The 21,996-nt window shown below is 37.4% G+C and overlaps 2 protein-coding genes across 2 annotated transcripts; one reads left to right on the forward strand and one right to left on the reverse strand.

Moving 5' to 3' along the window:
• Positions 1 to 347: 347 nt before the first annotated feature.
• LOC114925820 (uncharacterized) lies at positions 348 to 1,574 on the forward strand. Its single transcript, XM_029294974.2, has one exon. It carries the CDS (start codon positions 348 to 350, stop codon positions 1,572 to 1,574), a length of 1,227 nt encoding a protein of 408 aa, XP_029150807.2.
• A 4,208-nt stretch (positions 1,575 to 5,782) lies between these two features.
• LOC112772460 (mitochondrial import inner membrane translocase subunit TIM23-3) lies at positions 5,783 to 7,857 on the reverse strand. The gene is made up of 2 exons (XM_025817408.3): positions 7,139 to 7,857; positions 5,783 to 6,566 (listed from the first exon to the last, which is right to left on the reverse strand). Exon 1 carries the CDS (start codon positions 7,706 to 7,708, stop codon positions 7,145 to 7,147), a length of 564 nt encoding a protein of 187 aa, XP_025673193.1. The 5' UTR covers positions 7,709 to 7,857; the 3' UTR covers positions 5,783 to 6,566; positions 7,139 to 7,144.
• Positions 7,858 to 21,996: the final 14,139 nt, after the last annotated feature.

A 21,996-nucleotide genomic window follows, 5' to 3' on the forward strand; every position in this document is an offset into this window, starting at 1 on the left:
GGAGAACCTGCTATGAAAGGCATCAATGTGGTTGAATTAGCTTTACACATAAGTAAGGGCAATCAAGTGCTAAAACAAGCGAGGAACTTTAAATTAGCTTCGTCAGGTTTTACCTCTGCTCAAGGTGTGACGGGTGGCAAGCAAGGACCTGGTTCAGAATGGGCAGGGGCTTATTCGCAAGGCGCGGGGACTTCTAAAACGTCATTCAAAAGCAATTTAAAGAGATTAAGGCCTAATTCTCTTCAGAATTCTCCGGTTGAGAATGGGCACAGTGTGGTTACAGTGGAGACCCCGTTCACTACCCTCAAATAATCTGAGGTGTGGGTCTCACTCCAAGTAATATTAATATGGATTGTGCAAACATTATAGCTTGGAATGTGAGAGGAGCTGGAAATAAGCTGGCTCGGGTGCATCTGAAACAATTGGTAAAGAATTTTCATCCGTACGTTTTTATCATTTTAGAGACTCATTGTGCTTTCCAAAAGATGGCTGTCTTTTGGAACAGATTAGGTTATACTCCTATTCATATTGAAGAATCTCAGGGGCATAGTGGAGGTATTTGGGTGCTCTCTGCATGGCCCGGAGTATCTTGCAATGTCGTGGTAGCGAGTTCGCAAGTGGTGTGTGTTGAGTTTTCGAATGGCGGTTTTTCTTGGGTATGTGCAGCAATTTATGCAAGTCCCGTTCCTAGCAAAAGGGAAGAAGCTTGGAGGGTTTTGACAGATTTTTCTAGAAATTATTCAGGTCCTTTATTAGCTATTGGGGATTTTAATGAGATCCTTCTTTCATCTGAGGTTAAAGGTGGGAACTTTGTCTCTCGAAGGGCAGAGCAGTTTGGAGCTCTCCTAGATGAGTGTGGTTTGATTGATTTGGGAGCCCATGGATCTTTGTACACTTGGTTCAGACATATGCAGGGTAATCGGTTCATCTCGAAGAGGCTGGATAGGGCTGTGGCTACTGATGCTTGGTGTTTTCGTTTTCCGGAAAGCTATGTGGAGAATTTGGCGAGGATGCATTCTGACCACTGTCCCATTATGATACGATGTCAAGGTAATGATAGAAGAGTCGGGGTAAAACCTTTCCGTTTTCAAGTAGCTTGGTCTTATCACCCAAGTTTTTTGTCGGTGGTCAGGGGTGCTTGGGACAAGGGTAGACCCAATCCTATTCGTTGCCTTTCTCAGGTCAGAGATGATGCTTTGGCCTTTAACCGAGATGTCTTTGAAAATATTTTTAAAAGAAAGAGGGAATTGGAGAGGCGTGTGACCAGTATCCAACAGCGAATAGAGAGAGTTGATGCTTTATCCCTCATACAGGAAGAAAGGGAGTTACAGGCTGAATATAGTAATCTGCTTATGCAAGAGGAGTTGTTTTGGTATCAAAAATCCCGAGAGCACTGGGTCAGATTTGGAGATAGAAATACTAAGTTCTTTCATATGCAAACCATTATGCGGAGGAACGTAACAAGGTTCAGGGGTTATTTTTGGAGGATGGAAGATGGAGTACTGATCCGCAAGAACTCGAAGAATGTGCAATTGGATTTTATAGAGATCTTTTTTGTAATGTGGAACAAGTAGAACTTGATGTGATGGGGGATCAGGAATTACCTTCTTTATCTCGTGAGGCTATTGAAAGTCTCACAAGAAATGTTTCTAAAGAAGAGGTTAGGAAGGTGGTTATGGGCATGAACTCTTTTAAGGCCCTAGGTGCCGATGGTTTTCAGGCTTTTTTCTTCAAGGAATATTGGGAAGTGGTTGGTACAGAGGTATGGGAACTTGTTAAGAAGGCTTTCGCTGGGTTTGATCTGGATAGTGCTCTGTTTGACACTTTGGTGGTGCTGATTCCTAAAGTTGATAACCCGTCTCACATGAAAGAGTTTCGTCCTATCAGCCTCTGTAATGTTATCTACAAGATTATAACTAAGGTGGTTGTGGAGAGATTACGACCTTTTCTACAAGATATCATTGGTCCTCTGCAGGGAGGGTTTATTCCTGGAAGGGGTGCCCCAGACAATATTATTGTAGCCCAGAAAGTTCTCCATTTTATGAAGAAAACCAAATCAAAGAAAGGTGTTCTTGCTTTTAAAATTGACCTAGAAAAGGCTTATGACAGGGTGAGCTGGGAGTTTTTGGAGCAATCTCTCCTAATGTTTGGCTTTCCAGGTACTGTTGTTTCTCTTATTATGAAATGTGTAAAGTCTTCCTCCCTTTCTCTAATGTGGAATGGTAACCGGTTGGATGGTTTTCAGCCAAAGAAGGGTTTGAGGCAAGGAGACCCGATGTCTCCTTATTTATTTGTTATTTGTATGGAGAGGTTGAGTTGCCTCATTGCTAGGCAAGTGGAGGTTGGTAGATGGAAACCAGTGACTGTGTCTAGGGGAGGTCCTGTAATCTCCCATCTCCTTTTTGCAGACGACCTTATCCTTTTTTGCAAAGCGAAGAAATCTCAAGTGCTTCATGTTTTGGACACTATGGCCACCTTTTGCAGAGCATCTGGTATGAAGGTGAATTTTGACAAATCTCGTGCTATCTGTTCTATGAATGTTTCTAGACAACGCAAGGATCTCTTCACTAGTATTTCTTCTATCCGATTTGCTAATTCTCTGGGAAAATACCTTGGTGTCCCCCTCAAGCATGGCAGAGTTACTAAAGCTGATTTTAATGATGTGGTTGATAAGCTTACTAATAGGCTAGCATCTTGGAAAGGTCGCTTCCTTAATAAAGCTGGTCGGATTTGCCTTGCTAAATCAGTTTTATCTTATATACCTATTTATAGGATGCAAGTAAGCCTTTTTCCATCAGGTGTGTGCTCTAACATTGATAAGTTCACTAGAAGTTTCATTTGGTGTGGTAGTCATAATCACCGTGGTCTTCATTTAGCATCTTGGAGAGTTTTGACGACTCCGAAAAAGTTTGGAGGTCTTGCTTTGCGGGAGTCGCGGTTGGTCAATTTTTCTTTATTAGGAAAGCTAGTTTGGCAAATTTTGATGAATCAAGAAAAACTGTGGGTCAAGATTATGCTTCAAAAATACCTCCAGAATAGAAACCTATTTGCAGTTAAAGCAATGGGTTCTTCATCGTATATATGGAAGTCTATTGTGCACACAGCTTCCGTATTAAAGGAAGGGTTTGTTTGGGAAGTGGGAGCTCTTTCTAAGAATTTCTGGTTTGACTCTTGGTTGCACTCTGGGCCAGTAGGAGCGAGGGTTGAATTTCTTGATATTTGTGAGGCTGCTTTGACCATTGATGATGTTTACCGTGATGGAGTTTGGCATTTGGAGAGGATTTACTCTTTTATTCCTATGGACTTAAGGGAAGACATTCTTAGTTTGGTACATATTTCGGCTTCTGGTCGTGATTTGGGTTGGAGTTGGGAGCACACTCTTTACTCTGCTAAACAAGGATATTTATGGTTAATTCAGAATAAGTTGAATTGGGATAGGAATATCAATTGGCTTTGGCTTTGGAAGGCGCGGGTCCCTGAAAAGTTGAGGCTCCTAGTGTGGCTTTGCCTTCATGATGCTGTACCAACTCAATATCTGCGTTTTCGGCGACATCTCTCCTCCTCATCCTTATGTACACGTTGCAATCAACTTCCGGAGACAATTCTTCATTGTTTTCGGGATTGTGAAGTGGTGCGATCAGTTTGGGTTTCTCTAGGTTTTTCTGATGTGTGTTTCTTTGACTCTCACGAGGTGCATGATTGGTTCAAGCATGGCCTCCTCAATGAAAGTTGTTCCAAATTTGCAGCTATAATATGGTCAATTTGGCAAGACAGAAATATGGGTAATTTTCAGGGAATTTTTGGATATGCTGGGTCAATTGCATACAAGGCTCGCAGGTGCATGGTGGATTTTGAATATACAACTCAGAATCGAGTGTGTTGCATCCAGGGATTAAAATCTCTGTCTTGGTCTCCGCCAGAACCTGGTGCTTGGAAGTTAAATTGTGATGGGAGTGATTGTGCTGGTTTTGGATGGGTAATTCGCGATAGCTCCAGTCAATGGGTAATGGGATGCTCAGGAAATTCCTTTGGATCTAGTGTCATCAAGATGAAGTTGTGGAGTATATGGAAAGGTTTGGCTTGGGCTTGGGATGCGGGTCTTAAGCTTGTTGTCTGTGAGACAGATTGCGCATCAGCTTTTGAGCTAGTGACTAGTTGGCAAGTTCCACTCTGGCATCTTGAAAAAGAAGTGATACAACTGATCTTTGACTTGAAGTTAAGAAGGGATTGGGATATTCGTTTTGAGCTTATCCCGAGAGAAGCTAATGTCGTGGCAGATCGGTTGGCAAAGATGGGATCTGGAGGTAGCGGAGCTGATGAGGTTCACCTTTGGCACCAGCCACCAGAGGTGGTTTGTCCTCTCTTGCTGTTAAGAACCTGATTTCTTTTCTTTTTCTTTTCTGCTCTTTTGTTTTTTCTCTTGGTTGTTCACCAAAAAAAAAAAAAGCACGTGTCATACTATATTACTATTAGATTGTGCACGAATGAGAAATATGTGAGGGTATTGAGAAATGAAACCCATGCATCATTGGGAATTAGTTTTTGTAGGAGATAAAATCTGTGGTATTTTAGTTGGGTATAAGATGTGTTAGTTAGTTAATTATAAAATAAACACACACTATTAACTAACTAACACACTCTATATCCAACTGAAATACCACTGACTTTGTCTCCTGTAAGAATCAATTTTCAATAATGCGTGAATCTCATTTTTTAATACCCTCACGTATTTCTCATACGTACACAATCTTAAAGCACGACACGTATTTTCTACGCATAAAGAAATTTTATGCAATTTATACCGTAACAATCACCTTTTTTATTTGTTGGCAGAGCTTTTTGTATATTTTTTGTTTGATATTTACTCTCCACATTATTTATTTTGGAGCAATAAGCTTACTTGTCTGAGTTGAGTTTGCCCAAATTGATCTTAGTATAAATTTTTATGGGTACCAACCATGTAGTTCATAAGATATGCAAAGAATTAATTACTAAATTTAACCCTAACGTTACATTTGTTTATAAGGACAAGATATTGAAATATTGACACAAATACAAAATTATATTTGGCAGATGAGACAATTTCTTTAGATATGTAGAGCATCATTTATTTGCGCTTTGTCTTAGCATAAAGATTTAGTTTCTCCCAGTGAACCTTGAGAACATATTCCTCCATTATTTTCACTACAAAAATATGTTGGCAATTATTGTCATGCACTAAAACTAGTAAAAGAATACATCTATAGCATCTCAATGTAAAGGAACTTGGTAACCTTATAACTGGCAAGGATACTCATGTAATCAACAGCAACTGAGCAAAGCAATTTAAAAACTGCAGTAGACATGGTGTCTTCCATAGTATTAAGAAACCTCAAAGATCTAAAACAAAAGGGAGAAGACAAAAAATTGCTGCCTAAGGTTTTTCTATATCAATTTGTGCAAGTCTTAATGAATTTACTATACTTCTACAGCATGTGCAGCTTACTTAAGGAATGCCTTCTGCAGCGTTACTTCAGCAGGGTATGCCATTTTCTTTATCTTTTTCTGTTGCGAAGCTTGAATCATTTCGACATGTGACAATATTCCTAACATGTCTTAAGGGCAGTGTCCAGGGGAATCAGACATAATCCTAACTTTTTAGAAAAAACATTTTCATATATGCTTCACCTTCACCCTTGAGCACATAAACATAGTTCTTTGTACAATCCTGACATGTGGATTGTAACAACCGGTATCTGCAATGACAATTCAGAAAAACAGAATATAGGTGGAAAGAGGAGTAGACTAGAATGATCTTCCCTCGTTGCTGTATGATTGACAGAAATAGCAAGTGATGAAAAAAAATACAATGGCTGAAATAGAGTCAGCCTCCCTCCTAAGCCTATTCTCAATTCTCACTATTTTTCTATCCTTCCCTCTACTCTACTGCTCCTTATATTCCCTTCCTACTCTCTCTCCAAATCATGTGAGATCACCCCCGCCTCTTGCGCGCGACCCTCACCCTCTGTGACATGCAGGTGGTTAGTTACGAAATTATTCCCCTTGTCACTTCTTCCCATGTTTCCCTCAATTCTTTTCCTCTTCCTATAATAGAAGGGTAGTGGCTGAATTTTTCTTGCTTTAGGGTCAGAATTAGAAGCTTCTATTGATTCAAGGTGTGTAACATGGATCCTCTTTGAAATATAATTACAGCTTCTGGATGGAAGGCAAAGCTTGAATGTTATGCATTTTCTTCAAGCAATTAATGTGTAAGTTATATTGTGTTATTTACTAACAAGTGATGTTTTTCCTTTGCTTTTTGTTGTTGCCTCCAATGTAATACATTTTATAATGTAGCATGTGTAATGAAAGATATCAAAAGATTTTCCATATATTATGACTGACAGAAAACTTAGCAAATTATAATTTCTTTTACATGAACTTGCAGAAGGCAGGATCTCACCGAGGATCTGAAGAACTTGCAATGTAAGACACTCATGTTTGCAGGTGAAAAATATTAGCATCGTATTTCATCGAATCGTCGATTGGGCTTCTTCTTTGGTGACAAAATCTTTCACCTGTCACCCCTGTCAAACCCAATTTAGAAGTAAAACACTTATTATGTGAAGCATTGAATTCAAAACAACAGCACAACTGTGTTGTACATCAAGTATAAGTAATCATGCATGAAAAAGAAAATCATAGCGGCTGGCTTAAATCCATAATGATCACAAGAATTTCCTTATTCCTATTCCTATTAGTAGATTGATGGTGATTGTCTACACAAACTGCGTAAGCATAAAAATGAGTCCAGTGTATAAGATTTATGAATGCATATACTTAGGAGACCAAAGTGTCCGACCTTGGAACCAATTTAGAAGTTAAATCTATCCAAAATGATTAGTCAAACAAGAACTTTATCAACAATAATCTCTCAACATGATATTTAAAAGAATAATTTGATATCCCATGTAAGATTGAAGGGCTAATTTCAACATTTACTAAATGTTAATCAATAACAAGCAGCTAAATGCCAACGTCAAAGTATGCAGCTAGTAACTAGAGAAAAGAGATAAAGAAAAAAAAAAAAAAAAAAGGGCCAAAACACTAAACCCTAATGTTTCCAATATCTCCAATTTCATTCCTATGAAGATCAAACCTATCCCTATATTGGAACGTATCTCCTCAGAGCCTGCTTCCCGGCTACAGTAGCAGCTGCTGCGATCCCACCGAGGACTCCCGCAATCGCCGCCGACCTTGGCCCCGCCGCCGCCTTATACAGAGCACCAGTGGCGAGCCCAGCGGCGGCGCTATTAACCATGTCATCCCTGTCAGTGAAATACTGGATCGTACTCTCCGTGACGGAGAAGATTAAGCCCAACGATCCGAGCGAGTTTCCGAGCCTGCGCCCCCTCTGAATCCCAGAATTGAGGACTCGGTTGACCCGAATCTTAAACGAGTCTCCTCGCTCAGCGGCCCTGATGCCCTCGAGGGTGCCACTTATGCCGCCGCCAACGGCGCCGGTGAGGCAGGCGATGCCGGTGTAGTAGGTGAGTTTTTCGTTCCAGGGACGGTAGGTCCTATTGACCAGTTCGGGGAAGAGATTCTCCGGCGAAGTTGGGAGGTTGTAGAGATTCTGGATTGGGACTTTGAGGTCATGGTAAGGGTTGTAGAGGCGCGTGTTCTGACTCTTGTTGTCGTTGTCGTTGTTGTTCAATGAATTAGCCATGGCAGCAGCAGATTAGAGATTTTGAGACGGGAAATTGCAGAGAAAGTTGGGATGGTGGAGAAAGAGAGAAAGAAGAGGTTTAGACAATTCAGGTGAAGGTTCTGGCGTAGGGTTTAAGGGAGGGTAATTGTTAATTTGACGGTCTTGGGCACTTTTGCCTATTAACCAACAAACAAGTTATTAGCGAGGAAAGGAGACTTAAGAATTTGGTCACTTTATAGTTTTTATACGTGATTAAGATTTAAGATGATAAATTAAATTAAATGGCGATTATATTATCACTTTTTTAAGGATCTTTTTGAGGGAGTTTTTTTTTTTTTTAACTTTTTTATTTTTTAAAAAAATTTATAAAAAAATAAAAATAATTTTATATTTAAATATCTTATCTAATTTTTTTTTATTTATTAATTATGTTAGAGTATAACAGTATAAAAATATTTTTTTGTTTATTTATTATATGAAAAATATTTTTTTTAAATATCTTTTAAAAAATTATATTTTTCTAGTGCTTTTATTTTTATTATTAGAAATTTATCAAATACGCTAAAAATAAAAAATACATTTTTTCAATGAAAAAGGTCTTTTTAATCAATTTAATGGGCTTGTTTGTCAATGAGTTATAATTCAAATGGCATAGTCTCTTCATATTCATTTAGAGGTTGTGGGTTCAAGTCTCTCTAACTTTGGTAAAAAAAAGGGCTTATTTGGACGTCATTTTAAAAAAAAAATTAAAAAAAAAAGATCTTTTACAAAAAAAATATGATTTTATGTTTGGATATCTCATGTAAAAATATCTTTTTATCTATTAATTATGTTTGGATAAAATAAGATAAAAGTACTTTTTGTTCATTTATTAAGTGAAAAAAAAAATTTTAAGAAAAAAAATCTTTTAAAAAATGATGTAAATTGTAACTTCTCAAAAAAGATGTTTTTTATTGGAAGAAGGGACAAAAATACACCTGAAAGTTCACACAATGGACACATTACACTTGAATCATTTAATGAGTCACACGTGCACAGTATTTATACACTCCGGCAGACACATTCACCCTTCCGGCCATCGGCGTGTGGCTTCGTTAGTTTGAGTGGACAGTTGGGAAGATCTTTTAAATTTTTTAAGAAAAAAAGATCTTTTAAAAAATGATGTAAATTGTAACTTCTCAAAAAAGATGTTTTTTATTGGAAGAAGGGACAAAAATACATCTGAAAGTTCACACGGTGGACACATTACACTTGAATCATTTAATGAGTCACACGTGCACAGTATTTATACACTCCGGCAGACACATTCACCTTTCGGCCATCGGCGTGTGGCTTCGTTAGTTTGAGTGGACAGTTGGGATCTTTGGTCCTTACTGGCAACGTTAGTTTGAGTGAGGTGTCCCTTTGGTGCCAACTCAAAATAAACCATTTAATTTTATGATTAAATTATTAAAAAAATAATTAGAAACCCTCCATCTCTTTTATCTTCAGAAAGAAGAGTTGAAATCCTAACGGATAACTAAGAACGTGGGTTCACTCCAGAAAAAATCGAGCTCGTTATCCCTAAATTGTGGCAGCGCTGTTGGTAGCGGATTTTCGTTATTGAGGAAGAAGAAGAAGAAATTTGACTACAACAATGGCAAGTGTTTGCACGGGATTGAAGCTGTGGTACTGAAGTCTGGAACAGACTAAAATCTAAACAGATTGTTTCTGCGATGTCCTCTGTAGGAGGTAAGTTTTGAAATTGTGTTGCTTTTTTTTTTTACTGGAATTAGGGTTTCATCTATTTCTTTTCTTTTGTATCTCTTCCGATTGTTGTGTCAAATTTTCAGAGTGTTGAACATCGATGTAAGTATTTTGTTTGGCTGGACGAAGTTGAAGGACAAACAAAAAACGTGGGGACAGAGATTGCATCTGAAGAAAGGCCATGAAAACAATCATACTAGAAGATGATTGAGCTTACAAAGGGTGCAACAAAGGTAGAAGAAGATGTGCAAAAATTACAAAAGACAGTTAATCAGATTAGTGGTGAAATAAAGTGTATTAAGAATATAGTTATGGGCATTTGTTCGAGGGTTAGAATTTTGTGCATTATGAATTTTTATTATATATGCTCAGAAGTGAGGATCATGTGTAATCATTTTCAAACTTGCATTGAATAAATGAAAAAAAAAAGCTCTATTTTCTTGTAAATTCCATATTGTAATCTGTGTAACATCAACCATTGACAAAACAAAGAAGTGTAAACCTGTGTAATGCAAATTAAGGACAAAACAAACAATTGTCAACTTTAACATACTAACTGTGACTCATAACCAAGCAATTCATTGTCATTGTAATCACTAATAATACACAAGAACTTATTTAGAAGTCTCTGCTTCATTATAATAACAAAATAGTCATAGTAGTGACATTAATCATTGAGTTTCCAAACAAGGCAGAAATATCTAATTAAGAGGCAAAGTCACTTCTATATTACAATAAACTAAACAGCCTTATCCATAAGTTGTTCAAATAGCCTAATAATCAAAAAACAAAACATGCACAACAGCCTTCATACTGGGTCCTATGTCTTTGTTGCAGATCCTTACATGGTCCTACCTCCACTTGGGCCAACTTGGTTAGTTGGTGCAGCTGGGCCAGTGGTTCTCCCAAAAATTCTTCTTAAGACTAGTTTTGATGGTCTTGGGCCAAGCTTAGGTTGTTGTCTTAGATTTGGGGTTGGTATGAACTGTTCAAACCTCCCTTTTATAGTTGGACTTGCAGCATTTATTGTTTCATTTGCGACCATAGGGTTAGATTTGGGTCTTGGAGCCATGATTAGGGTTCTGTTGGTGGGATGCATTAGTTGGAGGGTTTTCTTGTGGCGGCGGTGGCTATGCAGGTTGCTATTGGTTTTAGTTTTCAGTTGCAGCAGTAGCTTCCTCTGCTTCCGTAGCTGCTACCTCATCAGCCATATTATCAAGCTTCCTTTAACAACTCCTACTATTGTGGCCACTCTACAATATATAAATATGTCTTAGTGTAAATATAACATTATAAGTGAGTTCAATATCAATACATAAAACAACACATTCATACCTCACTACAGTACTTGCAAATAATTGTTCTATATCTCCTTTTAAGTTTGTGTGGGTTTGATGTCGGTCTTGCTTGATTTCTCTCATTTCTTCTCTTTTTTGTTGGTTTGCCAATAAGTGTCTTGTAATGAGAAGGCAGTGGGAGATATCTTTCAGCCTTATCCCAAAATTCTTTACTTGGTACAGGGTTGATGTTTCTTAGTCTGCGATGAATTCTGGCCTCCTGTATTTGTTAGTTTTCTTGGTCTCAGAATCCTGGTTGGGGTTAGAGTCCTTTATGCCCTCTTCTTCGTCCTCCCACTGGATGATTTGTTTACTGTATTTGCATTCGCATTGGATGGTTCCGTTTCGGAGATAGGCACCTCTTCTGCATCTACGTCAACCATCTCAACCTCAGTTGAAATGTCTACAGTGTGCTCCCAATACACATGTACCACCCTATCATTATTTCTAATTACATCTTTATACATGTTCACCACATCCCTATCAAGCCTAAGTAGCTTAAGAGCAATACCACTTCCTGCATCAGGATTTCCCTAGTTAAAATCCTTCCAATGCATATATCCTAAATCCTTGAATAACCCCTCTATGAAAAAAAAGTTCAGCGTATCCACATTAATTCTGGGTATTAATGACACTTGACCTCTACTATATACTATAACCCCTTTTGAATTTCTATCCAACCTCCCCCTATGGTGATACACGAGTGTGATGTGACTTGACATCTACGGAGAAAATAAAACTCTCATAATCACTACTAAACCCAAAAAACCCTCATTTTTTGGGACAATCACTAACTAGTAACTAACCAAAAAGCTAATAGCATGTTCGATCATAATCGGTATAGTCGGAAATAGAAAAGTTAGTACCTTTTGATCATCGCTGACTCCAGTGCGTGATCGTCGTTGTTGTGGTATGGGTTGTCTTCTTTGAGTAAACTAGCAAAGAACTCCTCCAACGATCAAGCGAGCGAGAACTTCACAGTAATGACATTGCCTCTGTGTTAGGCCTCTATAACTCTCTCAACGTGCAAACTCTCTGACGTTGAATAACAAATGACCTTGACACTTCATAATTCAATTAATGGAGGGTTTCTGATGGTTATCAGTGGCTAAGAGAAGAGGGGTTGAATCTTAGCCCCTTTTCCTGAGTAACTCTTGCTGCCCTTTTAAAATGCTTTAGGAAATATTTCTTCTTTTTGTCTCGTCACTAGTCAAGAGACTTTTTCTTTTTGTCTCGCAACCAGTGGGGAGATATTTTTTTAATTTTGTCTCCTACGAACAGAATCAGAAATTGAGTAGAATAAAAGAGAGAATCACACCCAGAAGTATCCTGGTTCAGCTGTTAAGTGCAGTGCAGCCTACATCCAGTCTCCATCACAACAATGATGGAATTTCACTATAATCAAGCAGATTACAGACACCAATTCTCTCTAGGAACTACCCTTCCTATCTGGGATAAGTCCAAAATCTATCCCCAATTCTGAACTTGATTTGGTCACCTGCTAAGCTTTCAACTGCTAAGTGCTAACCCAACTTGCAAGGGGATTCCCACAGAACCATGAAATACAACACAGATGTACAAAGGACCTCTAGGACATCTATGGCTTTTTTCTTTTAATTTTGTATACTCTGCCTTTTTTTGCTCTATGACTTTTTCATACAAACCTCACTGTTTACCTTTTTTCATGAGACTCAAGACAAACAAAACTAAACAGAAAAATACAACATGAAAAGCATTGAAGGAGAATAACTTCTGTTAGCTTGGGTAGCTATGAGAACTTTGTGCTTACACTCCTTTCTCCTTGCTTCAAGCCTTGGCTGTGTACCCTTATTATAGAAGAGGAAGCTTCCAAGGTTGAAACCGGTCCAACCGAGCTAATCTTCTTCTTCTTCAACACTAAACCGGTTAGAACAGAGAGAGGAGAGAGGGAACCGAATGCAAAAACCAACATGCAATTACCTCTTCCTCATCCCAACATTTCAAACTTCATCAATCTGAGCCTTCCATCTTGACTTGGTCTCCAAGAAGGATTTCTGACCTTTGATGAACCCTTGATCCTTGACAGCTCCTCCTGCTCTATCTTCTGCTTCTTCCCCACGTAGCTACAGTAGCTATCTCCTGTGATGGATAAACAAAAGTAGAGACGAGCCATACCCCAGGGATCTTCTTCTCTGACCGAATTGGATCTTCCACCCATTTTAGGCATGGTGATTCTGAGACTTCTTCACCACATCTTACCATAAGTGGCAAAGATCTCAGTCACACCATATTGTAAATCTTTTTTTTACTAAGGACATCATCACCTTAGCCCTTTCCTTGCTTCTAGCTTCTTCTTCTTTCATCTGATAGCTTGTTCTTCCTTCCATCTTCCTCTGATGGATGTGACTGAATCTGAAGAGAGAGAAGAGAGAGAAGAGAAGAGAAAAGCTTTGGAAGTAATGAGTGGAATCAATTAAAATCAATTAAAACCAACTTTTCATACTTTTTGCTTAGTAACGTGTAAAGCTCATTTAATGCCATCAAATCACTTGCACTTTCTCTTTCATGTTATCAAGGCAATTAAAGCTAGTTAAATGAATTTGAAATCCATCAAAGCGGAGAGTGACATCCGTGTGAAAGCATGCAACCTTGCTTTTTTCCTTCTTTTAATTCAAACCATAATGTTGGTGTTTTAATCACAATAATTTTGGGCTGCACCAAAATTTCTTGGCCCAATTTATGTTGTCTAATAAAATAATTCAGCCACATATTATAAGAACATTTTTTGCACTAGGCTGATTATTTTTGCCAACATTGTTGGGTTTTAAGTTGCATTAAGCCCAATCACCAAAATCTGCATGTAACATAGAAATTATTAATTCAACATATTTGAAGCATAAATCAATTTAATAATTTTTAATTACTATTTTAATAATGTTTGATCAACATCTTAATTTGGAGTTTTCCAAACTCATCAGTTTCTAATTAATTTTCTTTAATAATTTAATCATAAAATTAAATAGTTTATTTTGAGTTGGTACCAAGGAGACACCTCACTCAAACTAACGTTGCCAGCAAGGACCAAAAACTCCCAGATGTCTGCTCAAACTAATGAAGCCACACGCCGATGGGTGGAAGAGTGAATGTGTCCGCCGAAGTGTATAAATAATGTGCACGCGTAACTCATTAAATGATTCAAGTATAATCGTGTCCACCGTGTGAACTTTCAAGTATATTTTTGTCCCTTCTTATTTTTTTATTTTTCTAGTACTTTTACTTTTACCATTATAAATTTACCAAACACACTAAAAAAATTATTTAAAAAAATCTTTTTATCAATTTAATTACGCCCAAATAGGGGTGGCAAAGCGGGCCGGCCCGCCCAACCCGCCCCGCCAACTAAAATAGGTTTAAAATGCTAGCCCGCCCCACTTTATGGCGGATTGGCGGGCTAGCCCGCTTGACTTTGTTTTTTTTTTTTTTTGAAAAATAAAATTCATTATAATTAACCAAAAAATAATAATTAAAAAATTAAATACAAATAAAAAATAATTAAATTATAATATAATTTTTTCATTATTTTTTTTTTAATTTTTAACTTCAATAAAATTGTTCAAAATAATATTTGTCAATAGAATCATCTTTATTTTAAAAAATAAGTCACATAATTTGAACATATATATGAAATTGTAAAATAAAATAAATAAAGTTAATAACTAAAAGAAGAATATAAACAAAAAATAAAAAAAAGTGTTTAAAAATTCTATAATTATTAATTTTATAATAGTAATCACTCTTTTATTTAATAAAAAAAGGGAAAAAAATATCTTCGGCCCGGCGAATTGGCCCGCCCCGCCCCGCCAAAACCCGCCAATTTGGTGGTGCGAATTTGGCGGATTTTTTTAATTTGGCGGATTTTTTAAATTTGGCGAGCTCCAAATCCTAGCCCGACCCGCCTTTTTAGCGGGTTTAGCGGATCGACCCGACGAGTTAGACCCGTTTTGCCACCCCTACGCCCAAACAAGCGCAATGACATCCAAACAAATACTTATTCTACTATTTTTTATTTTATAGGTTTTTTTATTAACTTTCTTTATTTACTTATTTATTTTTATCATCATCATTATATTATTCTATAACGGATAGTTTTCTGATGTCAATAATACTAACATACATGACACGTTTTGGTGTTAGTATGCGTACATCTCTCTTCTCAATTTATTTTATAAAAAATATTTTTTATATAATTATATAAAAAGTAGTATTTAATACATAATTATATTAATTGCCTATCATTAATATTTTTAATCATTATAATTATATTAATTGTCAATTATTCTAATTTTTAATTGTTATAATATAATTTTTAATCAAACCAAATTAGGTTGGTCTAGTGGTTAGCTCATTAGTTTGCTTAAGCAAGTGTTGGGGTTCGAATCCCATCTTGTGCATGCAGCAACCCATTGTCCTACGACAAACTTTAAATAGAGCTCTGATACACGACAGATTAGTCATTGGCCTGCCAAATCGGGAGATACTGTGGGAAAAAATTAATCAAATATAATAATTAGTCATAAATGATATTAACATTAATAGATTTGTTAATATTCTCTATTATGCACGGGTATATATAGTATTTTTTTTGTGGTTCACGAGTTTAAATTTAAGAGTCAAAGCATTTAGTTTAAATTTTTTATTTGTTATTTTTTTATAACTACTTCATAGAATAAGAATATATGTTTCGTTTTTCATCGAAGTTGACCCTTTTAAAATACAAGTTACATTTTTTATGAAGCCATTCTATTATTTTTTGATAATTTGATTATTATTTTTATATAAACTTATTTTTTTTGTCTAATGTTACAGACAGCATAATTGTCCTTTGTGCAATCATTTACAATGCACTACATCTATAAAATACCACCTCGAATTGACAATATTCAATGATATTTTTATTCTTTATTATTAATATCATCATATGCATAAATTTGTAATCTTCATAAATCATGGTAATCTTCATTAATATCAGTAATTTTTATAAATAATTATTAAAGACATGACTTGTATACTAATTGATTGTGTCTAATAAAAAATTAGACTAATTAGTAAATAGTCTAATTAATATATGATAATTTTTTTTAATAATGCATTCATGCAAATAGTAGTATAATAAAAATAATTATTATTATAATAAAAAATATTATGATTACGTAAAGTATTGTCAATTATAATTGTGCATTCATTTAACAGTAATAATGATAGGATTGATCTGCTTTAAAATAAGAAAAACAATTTTTTAATTAATGCTAAATTAATTTGACGCATCAAAAAGCTAGTAATTTCTGAAAAAAAAAACACAATATGTTAAAAATTATTTTTTATTATAAAAAGTTAAAAAAAAAACACAATTACCAATATTTGAAATTGCATCTCCAAGTCTAAAACAATCTTTGAAAACTAAACCTAAATTAAGAAAACTCAATCTCATTATATACTCTACTTCAAAGATTTTCTTGCAGACGTAAAAAATATGGAGGGGATAGAATTTGAACTTGGCTGGTAAATCTCCTTGGAAGCAATTGCTCAATCAAAAATCGAGTTTCTTCTAAAAAACTAACTTTACATACATTACATTAGGAATATCCAACCATAACAACAACAAAGCCTTGTCCCACTAAGTGGGGTCGGCTACATGAATCAAACGACGTCATTGTGCTCTGTCATGTATCATGTCTATAGAGAGACCGTTTACATGTAGATCTCGTTTGACCACCTCATGGATGGTCTTCTTAGATCTTCCTCTGCCTTTCGCCCCTTGTCCATCTTCCATCTCATCCACCCTCCTGACTGGATGTTCTATCGGTCTTCTTCTCACATGTCCAAACCACTTGAGACGCGATTCAACCATCTTTTCCACAATGGGTGCTACTCCAACTCTCTCCCTTATATCTTCGTTTCTTATTTTATCCAATCGCGTATGACCACTCATCCATCTCAATATCTTTATCTTTGTCACACTCAGCTTATGTTCGTGCTCTCCTTTAGCCGCCCAACACTCCGTACCATAAAGCGTAGCCGGTCTTATAGCAGTGCGATAGAATTTACCTTTAAGTTTTAAAGACACTTTTTTGTCGCATATAAAACCAGATGCACTCTGCCATTTTGACCAACCTGCTTGGATCCTATGATTTACATCCTGTTCAATCTCTCCATTATCTTGTATGATACACTCTCAAGATACTTAAAACTTTTAACTTTTCGTAGGATGTTTTCTCCAATCTTCACCTCTATATTAGGGTTTTCCCTTCTTAGACTGAACCTACATTCCATATATTCCGTCTTGCTACGGCTTATGCGCAGACCATACACTTCTAGAACTTCTCTCCATAACTCCAACTTCTTATTTAGGTCTTTCCTTGACTCTCTCATAAGAACGATATCATCGGCAAAAAGCATGCACCATGGCACAGGCTCTTGGATGTGCTCTGTGAGTACTTCCAAGACTAATGTGAAAAGGTATGCACTTAAGGACGATCCCTGGTGTAATCCTATACTAATAGAAAATTTCTCTATCACACCACCTTGAGTCTTCACACTAGTTGCGGCCCCATCATACATGTCTTTAATTGCACGAATATATGCGATCCTTACTCTCCTCTTTTCTAAAACCTTCCATAAGATCTCCCTTGGTACCCTATCATACACTTTTTCCAAATCAATAAACACCATATGTAGATCCCTTTTATTACTAAGATACCTCTCCATCATCTTTTTTAATAGGTATATCACTTCAGTGGTATCGCTTTAGTGGTAGATCTGCCTGGCATAAATCCAAATTGGTTCTCTGTTACTTGTGTCTCTTTTTTCAACCTCCGTTCTATCATCCTTTCCCATAACTTCATGGTATGACTCATAAGCTTGATCCCTCTATAGTTTCTACAACTTTGTATATCCCCCTTATTCTTGTAGATAGGTACCAAGGTGCTCTTTCTCCACTCATCAGACATCTTCTTTGACCTTAAAATCTTATTAAAAAGCTTGGTTAACCAGTTGATGTCTTTTTCTCTAAGACCCTTCCAAACCTCAATTGGGATATTATCAGGTCCTACTGCCCTGCCATTTTTCATCTACTTTAGAGCCTCTTTTACCTCGAAGTCTCGAATCCTTCGATAGTAGTCAAAATTTTGATCTTCTTCCCTTGTGCATAACCGACCAAGACTCGAAAGAGTCTTCTGTCCCTCATTAAATAACTCGTAAAATTAGCTCTTCCACCTTTCATTAATCTTCTCCTCTTGAGCCAACACCTCTCCATCCTTATCCTTTATACACTTAACCAGATCCAAATCTCACGTTCTTCTTTCACGGCTCTTTGCGATTCTATATATACCTTTTTCTCCTTCTTTCGTACCCAAAGACTGGTAGAGACCTCATATGCTCTTGTTCTTGCTTCACTTAGAGCCACTTTTGTCTCTTTCTTAGCCGCCTTATATTTTTCCCAGTTATCTACATTACGGCATAAAGATCACTTTTTAAAGCACTCCCTTTTTATCTTTATCTTTTCTTGTACACTCGCATTCCACCACCAGGACTCCTTGTCTCTTGGTCCTATTCCTTTAGATTCACCAAAGCTTTCTTTTGTTGTTCTTCTAATAACTTCTGCCATCTCCCTCCACATCTCTTCCGCGCTTCCATTCCCATCCCACTTTGCCTCTTCTCCTACCCGTCTTAGGAAGCTTCTTTGTTCCTCACCTTTCATCTGCCACCACCTCGTCCTTAGGTTCTTTGTATGATGTCTTTTTCTCAACTGTTGCTCAGCGAAAAAATCCATGACAAGTACCCTATGTTGTGTTGTCAAACTGTAACACCCTAAGTTTTATACTATCGTGGGGGTCTTTAAAATAAGGTGCCACACTTGATTAAGCAAAGAAATGACTAAATCGTTACGCAAGGAAGGAGTAAATGCGCGTAGAGCGGAAAATGGGTAGCACTAAAACGTTGAAATTTTAATAAAAATGAAATAAACATCTTAACCATGAGTACGTTTCAAAATAAAAATACGTATAGGAAACTAAAACAGGAAAAGAAGCTAACTACATCCTAAACTAATCTCGTCGAAGAGGCTCCCCTACTTGCATCCTATCCTATCCTTGATCAGGAGTCTTTAGTTATTCACGAATCGAGGTACCAGGGGTCTCCCTCCAACACCCTTTCGCACAGTGAAGACCCGGTTCCGTTGCGTGGGATGAACCAAAACTCGACGGGGTGCCGAAGTGGGGAATAGGGTACGTATTCCACCTTTGGACTTCCGCAAGGGTTCAACTCCTCCTCTGGATCCTCCTCCATGGTGTCTTCCTTCTGGCCAGGGTCGTCGAATTCCTCTTCCTCGGCCTCGGAGTCGGACTCGAGGTGTACCACTTAGGTGACCGCTTTCTAGATGTTGAAGCATTCCTATCTAGGAAGGTTATGACGGGCAGCTGGGGTTCTTTTTCCACGGGTTCTCGACCTAAGTAGATAGTCTGGAGCACGGTAGTAGTGGTCGCAAATACCCACGCGTGCTTTGAGGGGTCATACTCAGAAGTTACCCTCGGGGGGGGCACTGCGTCGTCTCTATCTGCTGTGCCATGTTCCTCTGGAGACAGTATGGGAAAAGAAAGGGAGTGAGAACCTAGCGTCTCAGTAGGAGTGCTATGCAACACCTCCATATCCATCTCCAGCCCACGTACGGGATTTTAAAAACAAGCGTATAACATGGCATGTAATATGCATCTTCTTTTTTGTAAAACATGTGTGTAGAAGAAAGGGAAAACATATAGGAAAATAGAAGGATAACATCAACATAATCATAATTAAATCTAAGGAAAACATAGAACTCAAGCTTTCATTCGTGCCTTCTTCTTTCTTAATTTATAACTTATATGGAGGGTATTGAGCTCAAACCGGTATAAGTGGGAGTCCCTTTCCCTTACCGAAGGTTCTTATCCCAAACATTTTGGCGATCACCTTCCCTTACCGAAGGATCATCTCGATCGATCACCTTCCCTTACCGAAGGATCATATCGATATCTTGTCTTTGGGGGTCACCTTCCCTTACCGAAGGATCATTCCCTCAGTTTAATTTACAATCAAGGTTATTTAGACATACACAAGAAGAGAGTCATATAAAAAGATATATTATTATATAAAATTGATGGGATAGTCCCCTTCCCTTACCGAAGGTTCTTATCCCAAACGTTTTTCGATCACCTTCCCTTACCGAAGGATCATCTCGATCGATCACCTTCCCTTACCGAAGGATCATATCGATATCTTGTCTTTGGGGGTCACCTTCCCTTACCGAAGGATCATTCCCTCAGTTCAATTTATATTTAGGTTGTTTTAAACGTACACAACGGAAAAATCATATAAGTGCACATAATAAGAATATTAAATATTTTGAAGAAAAACATGTACTCTTGACTTTAAAGAAATAATGATAGAAGAGATCACATAGATGCACATAGGATTAAATTTTTTAAATAAAATATTTGAGAAAGCATGTACTCTTGACTTTAAAGGAATGATGATAACATAATGGTATAATAGGTTACATGGATGCACATGATGTAATAGGGTAATTTAAATAATTGAATTAAAATATTATAAATAATAATATAACCATGTAAGAGATCACACATATACCTATATGTTGAACAAGACATAAGAAGGCATGTACTCTTGGCCCTAAGGGAATATCAATATAATAATATAGGATATTGAATAAGCATCTTAAGAGGGCATGTACTCTCGACCTAAAGGGAATATTAACAACATAATTATATGAAAGAGCACAAAATGGGTATAGTAAATAATTGAATGAACATCATACGGAGACATATAACAACGATTCAAGAAGACGTGAATGGCATGGTGGAGAGACATGATCATCATGAATGAAAGGTGAGTGAGAGAAAATTTATGTCATGATAACATGGAAGAAAATAATAATAAAGAATGGAACATAACACATGCCAAGCGTTTAAAAAAACATAATTCCCTACCTTCTTTTCTAACGCTTCTTTGAGCTTGCCTCTTGTGTTTGCCCACAGAATGTTATTTCTTTGTAGAGAGAGAAGGGAGAGGATAAGTGTTTGAGAGAAGTGATTTTCTACCTATGGATGCTCCCCTATTTATATACATTTGGGGATGGGGTGGTTGGGATATTTTAAATTTCAAACTGAGGGTGGTTACCAGGTTCCTATCCAAAATTTCAAAATTCTAAACTTATCTCCTAACTGATTTTCAAACTTCAAATTTAATTTTGTTTCTAGAAGGGGCGGTTGTTACATTATCACCCTCATAAGAAAAGAATTTGTCCCCAAATTCCATGTTTGAACTTGGTCGATAAGGGTCGTTTAAATAACTTAGGGGTCCTACTGAAATTTCCTTACTGTTGGGGAGAAAAGGAGATCCTCACCATGATTGTTACCTGTAAATAAGTCCGGGAGCTTCTGTCTCATGTCTGCCTCTTTTTCCCATGTGTAGTCTCTGGAATTGCCGCTACCCCATGCCACCTTTACCAGTCGTATCGTCTTGCTCCTTAGTTGCTTCGTGCTTCTGTCTACAATCTCTATGGCTGGTAGTTCAAAAGTCAGGTCATCTTTGAGTGTTACATCCTCTTGCTGCAACACATGGCTTGGATCGTGCTGGTATTTTCGGAGTTGGGACACATGGAACACGTCATGTAGTCTTGATAGATTTGGTGGTAGGGCAAGATGGTATGCCGACTTTCCTATACGCTGGAAGATTTGGAATGGACCCAGGTACCGGGGGCTTAGTTTTTGTACCTTAAGAACCCTCCCTACCCCGGTGGTGGGGGTGAATTTTAGGAATACGTGATCGCCTTCCTGAAATTCGAGGGGTTTCCTTCGTTGATCTGCATAACCCTTTTGTCGACTTTGGGCGGTGCGCATTCTTTCCCTTATCCTCTTGATATCTTCCGTGGTCTGTCTTACTAACTCCGGTCCTAAGCAGCCTTTCTCTTCTGGTCCGTACCAGCATAAAGGAGATTGGCATCTTTTTCCGTACAGTGCCTCATATGGTGCCATCCCGATGCTACCATTATAAGCAAACTCGATCAGTGGTAGGTGACTCTCCCACTTTCCTGGTCTGTCTAGGACACAAGCTCGTAACATGTCTTCCAATGTCTGGATGGTCCTCTCCGTTTGTCCATCTGTTTGCGGGTGGTATGACGTGCTTAGGCACAAT

The sequence above is a fragment of the Arachis hypogaea genome, chromosome 18 (genome assembly GCF_003086295.3).
Source record: "Arachis hypogaea cultivar Tifrunner chromosome 18, arahy.Tifrunner.gnm2.J5K5, whole genome shotgun sequence".
Lineage (NCBI taxonomy): Eukaryota > Viridiplantae > Streptophyta > Magnoliopsida > Fabales > Fabaceae > Arachis > Arachis hypogaea.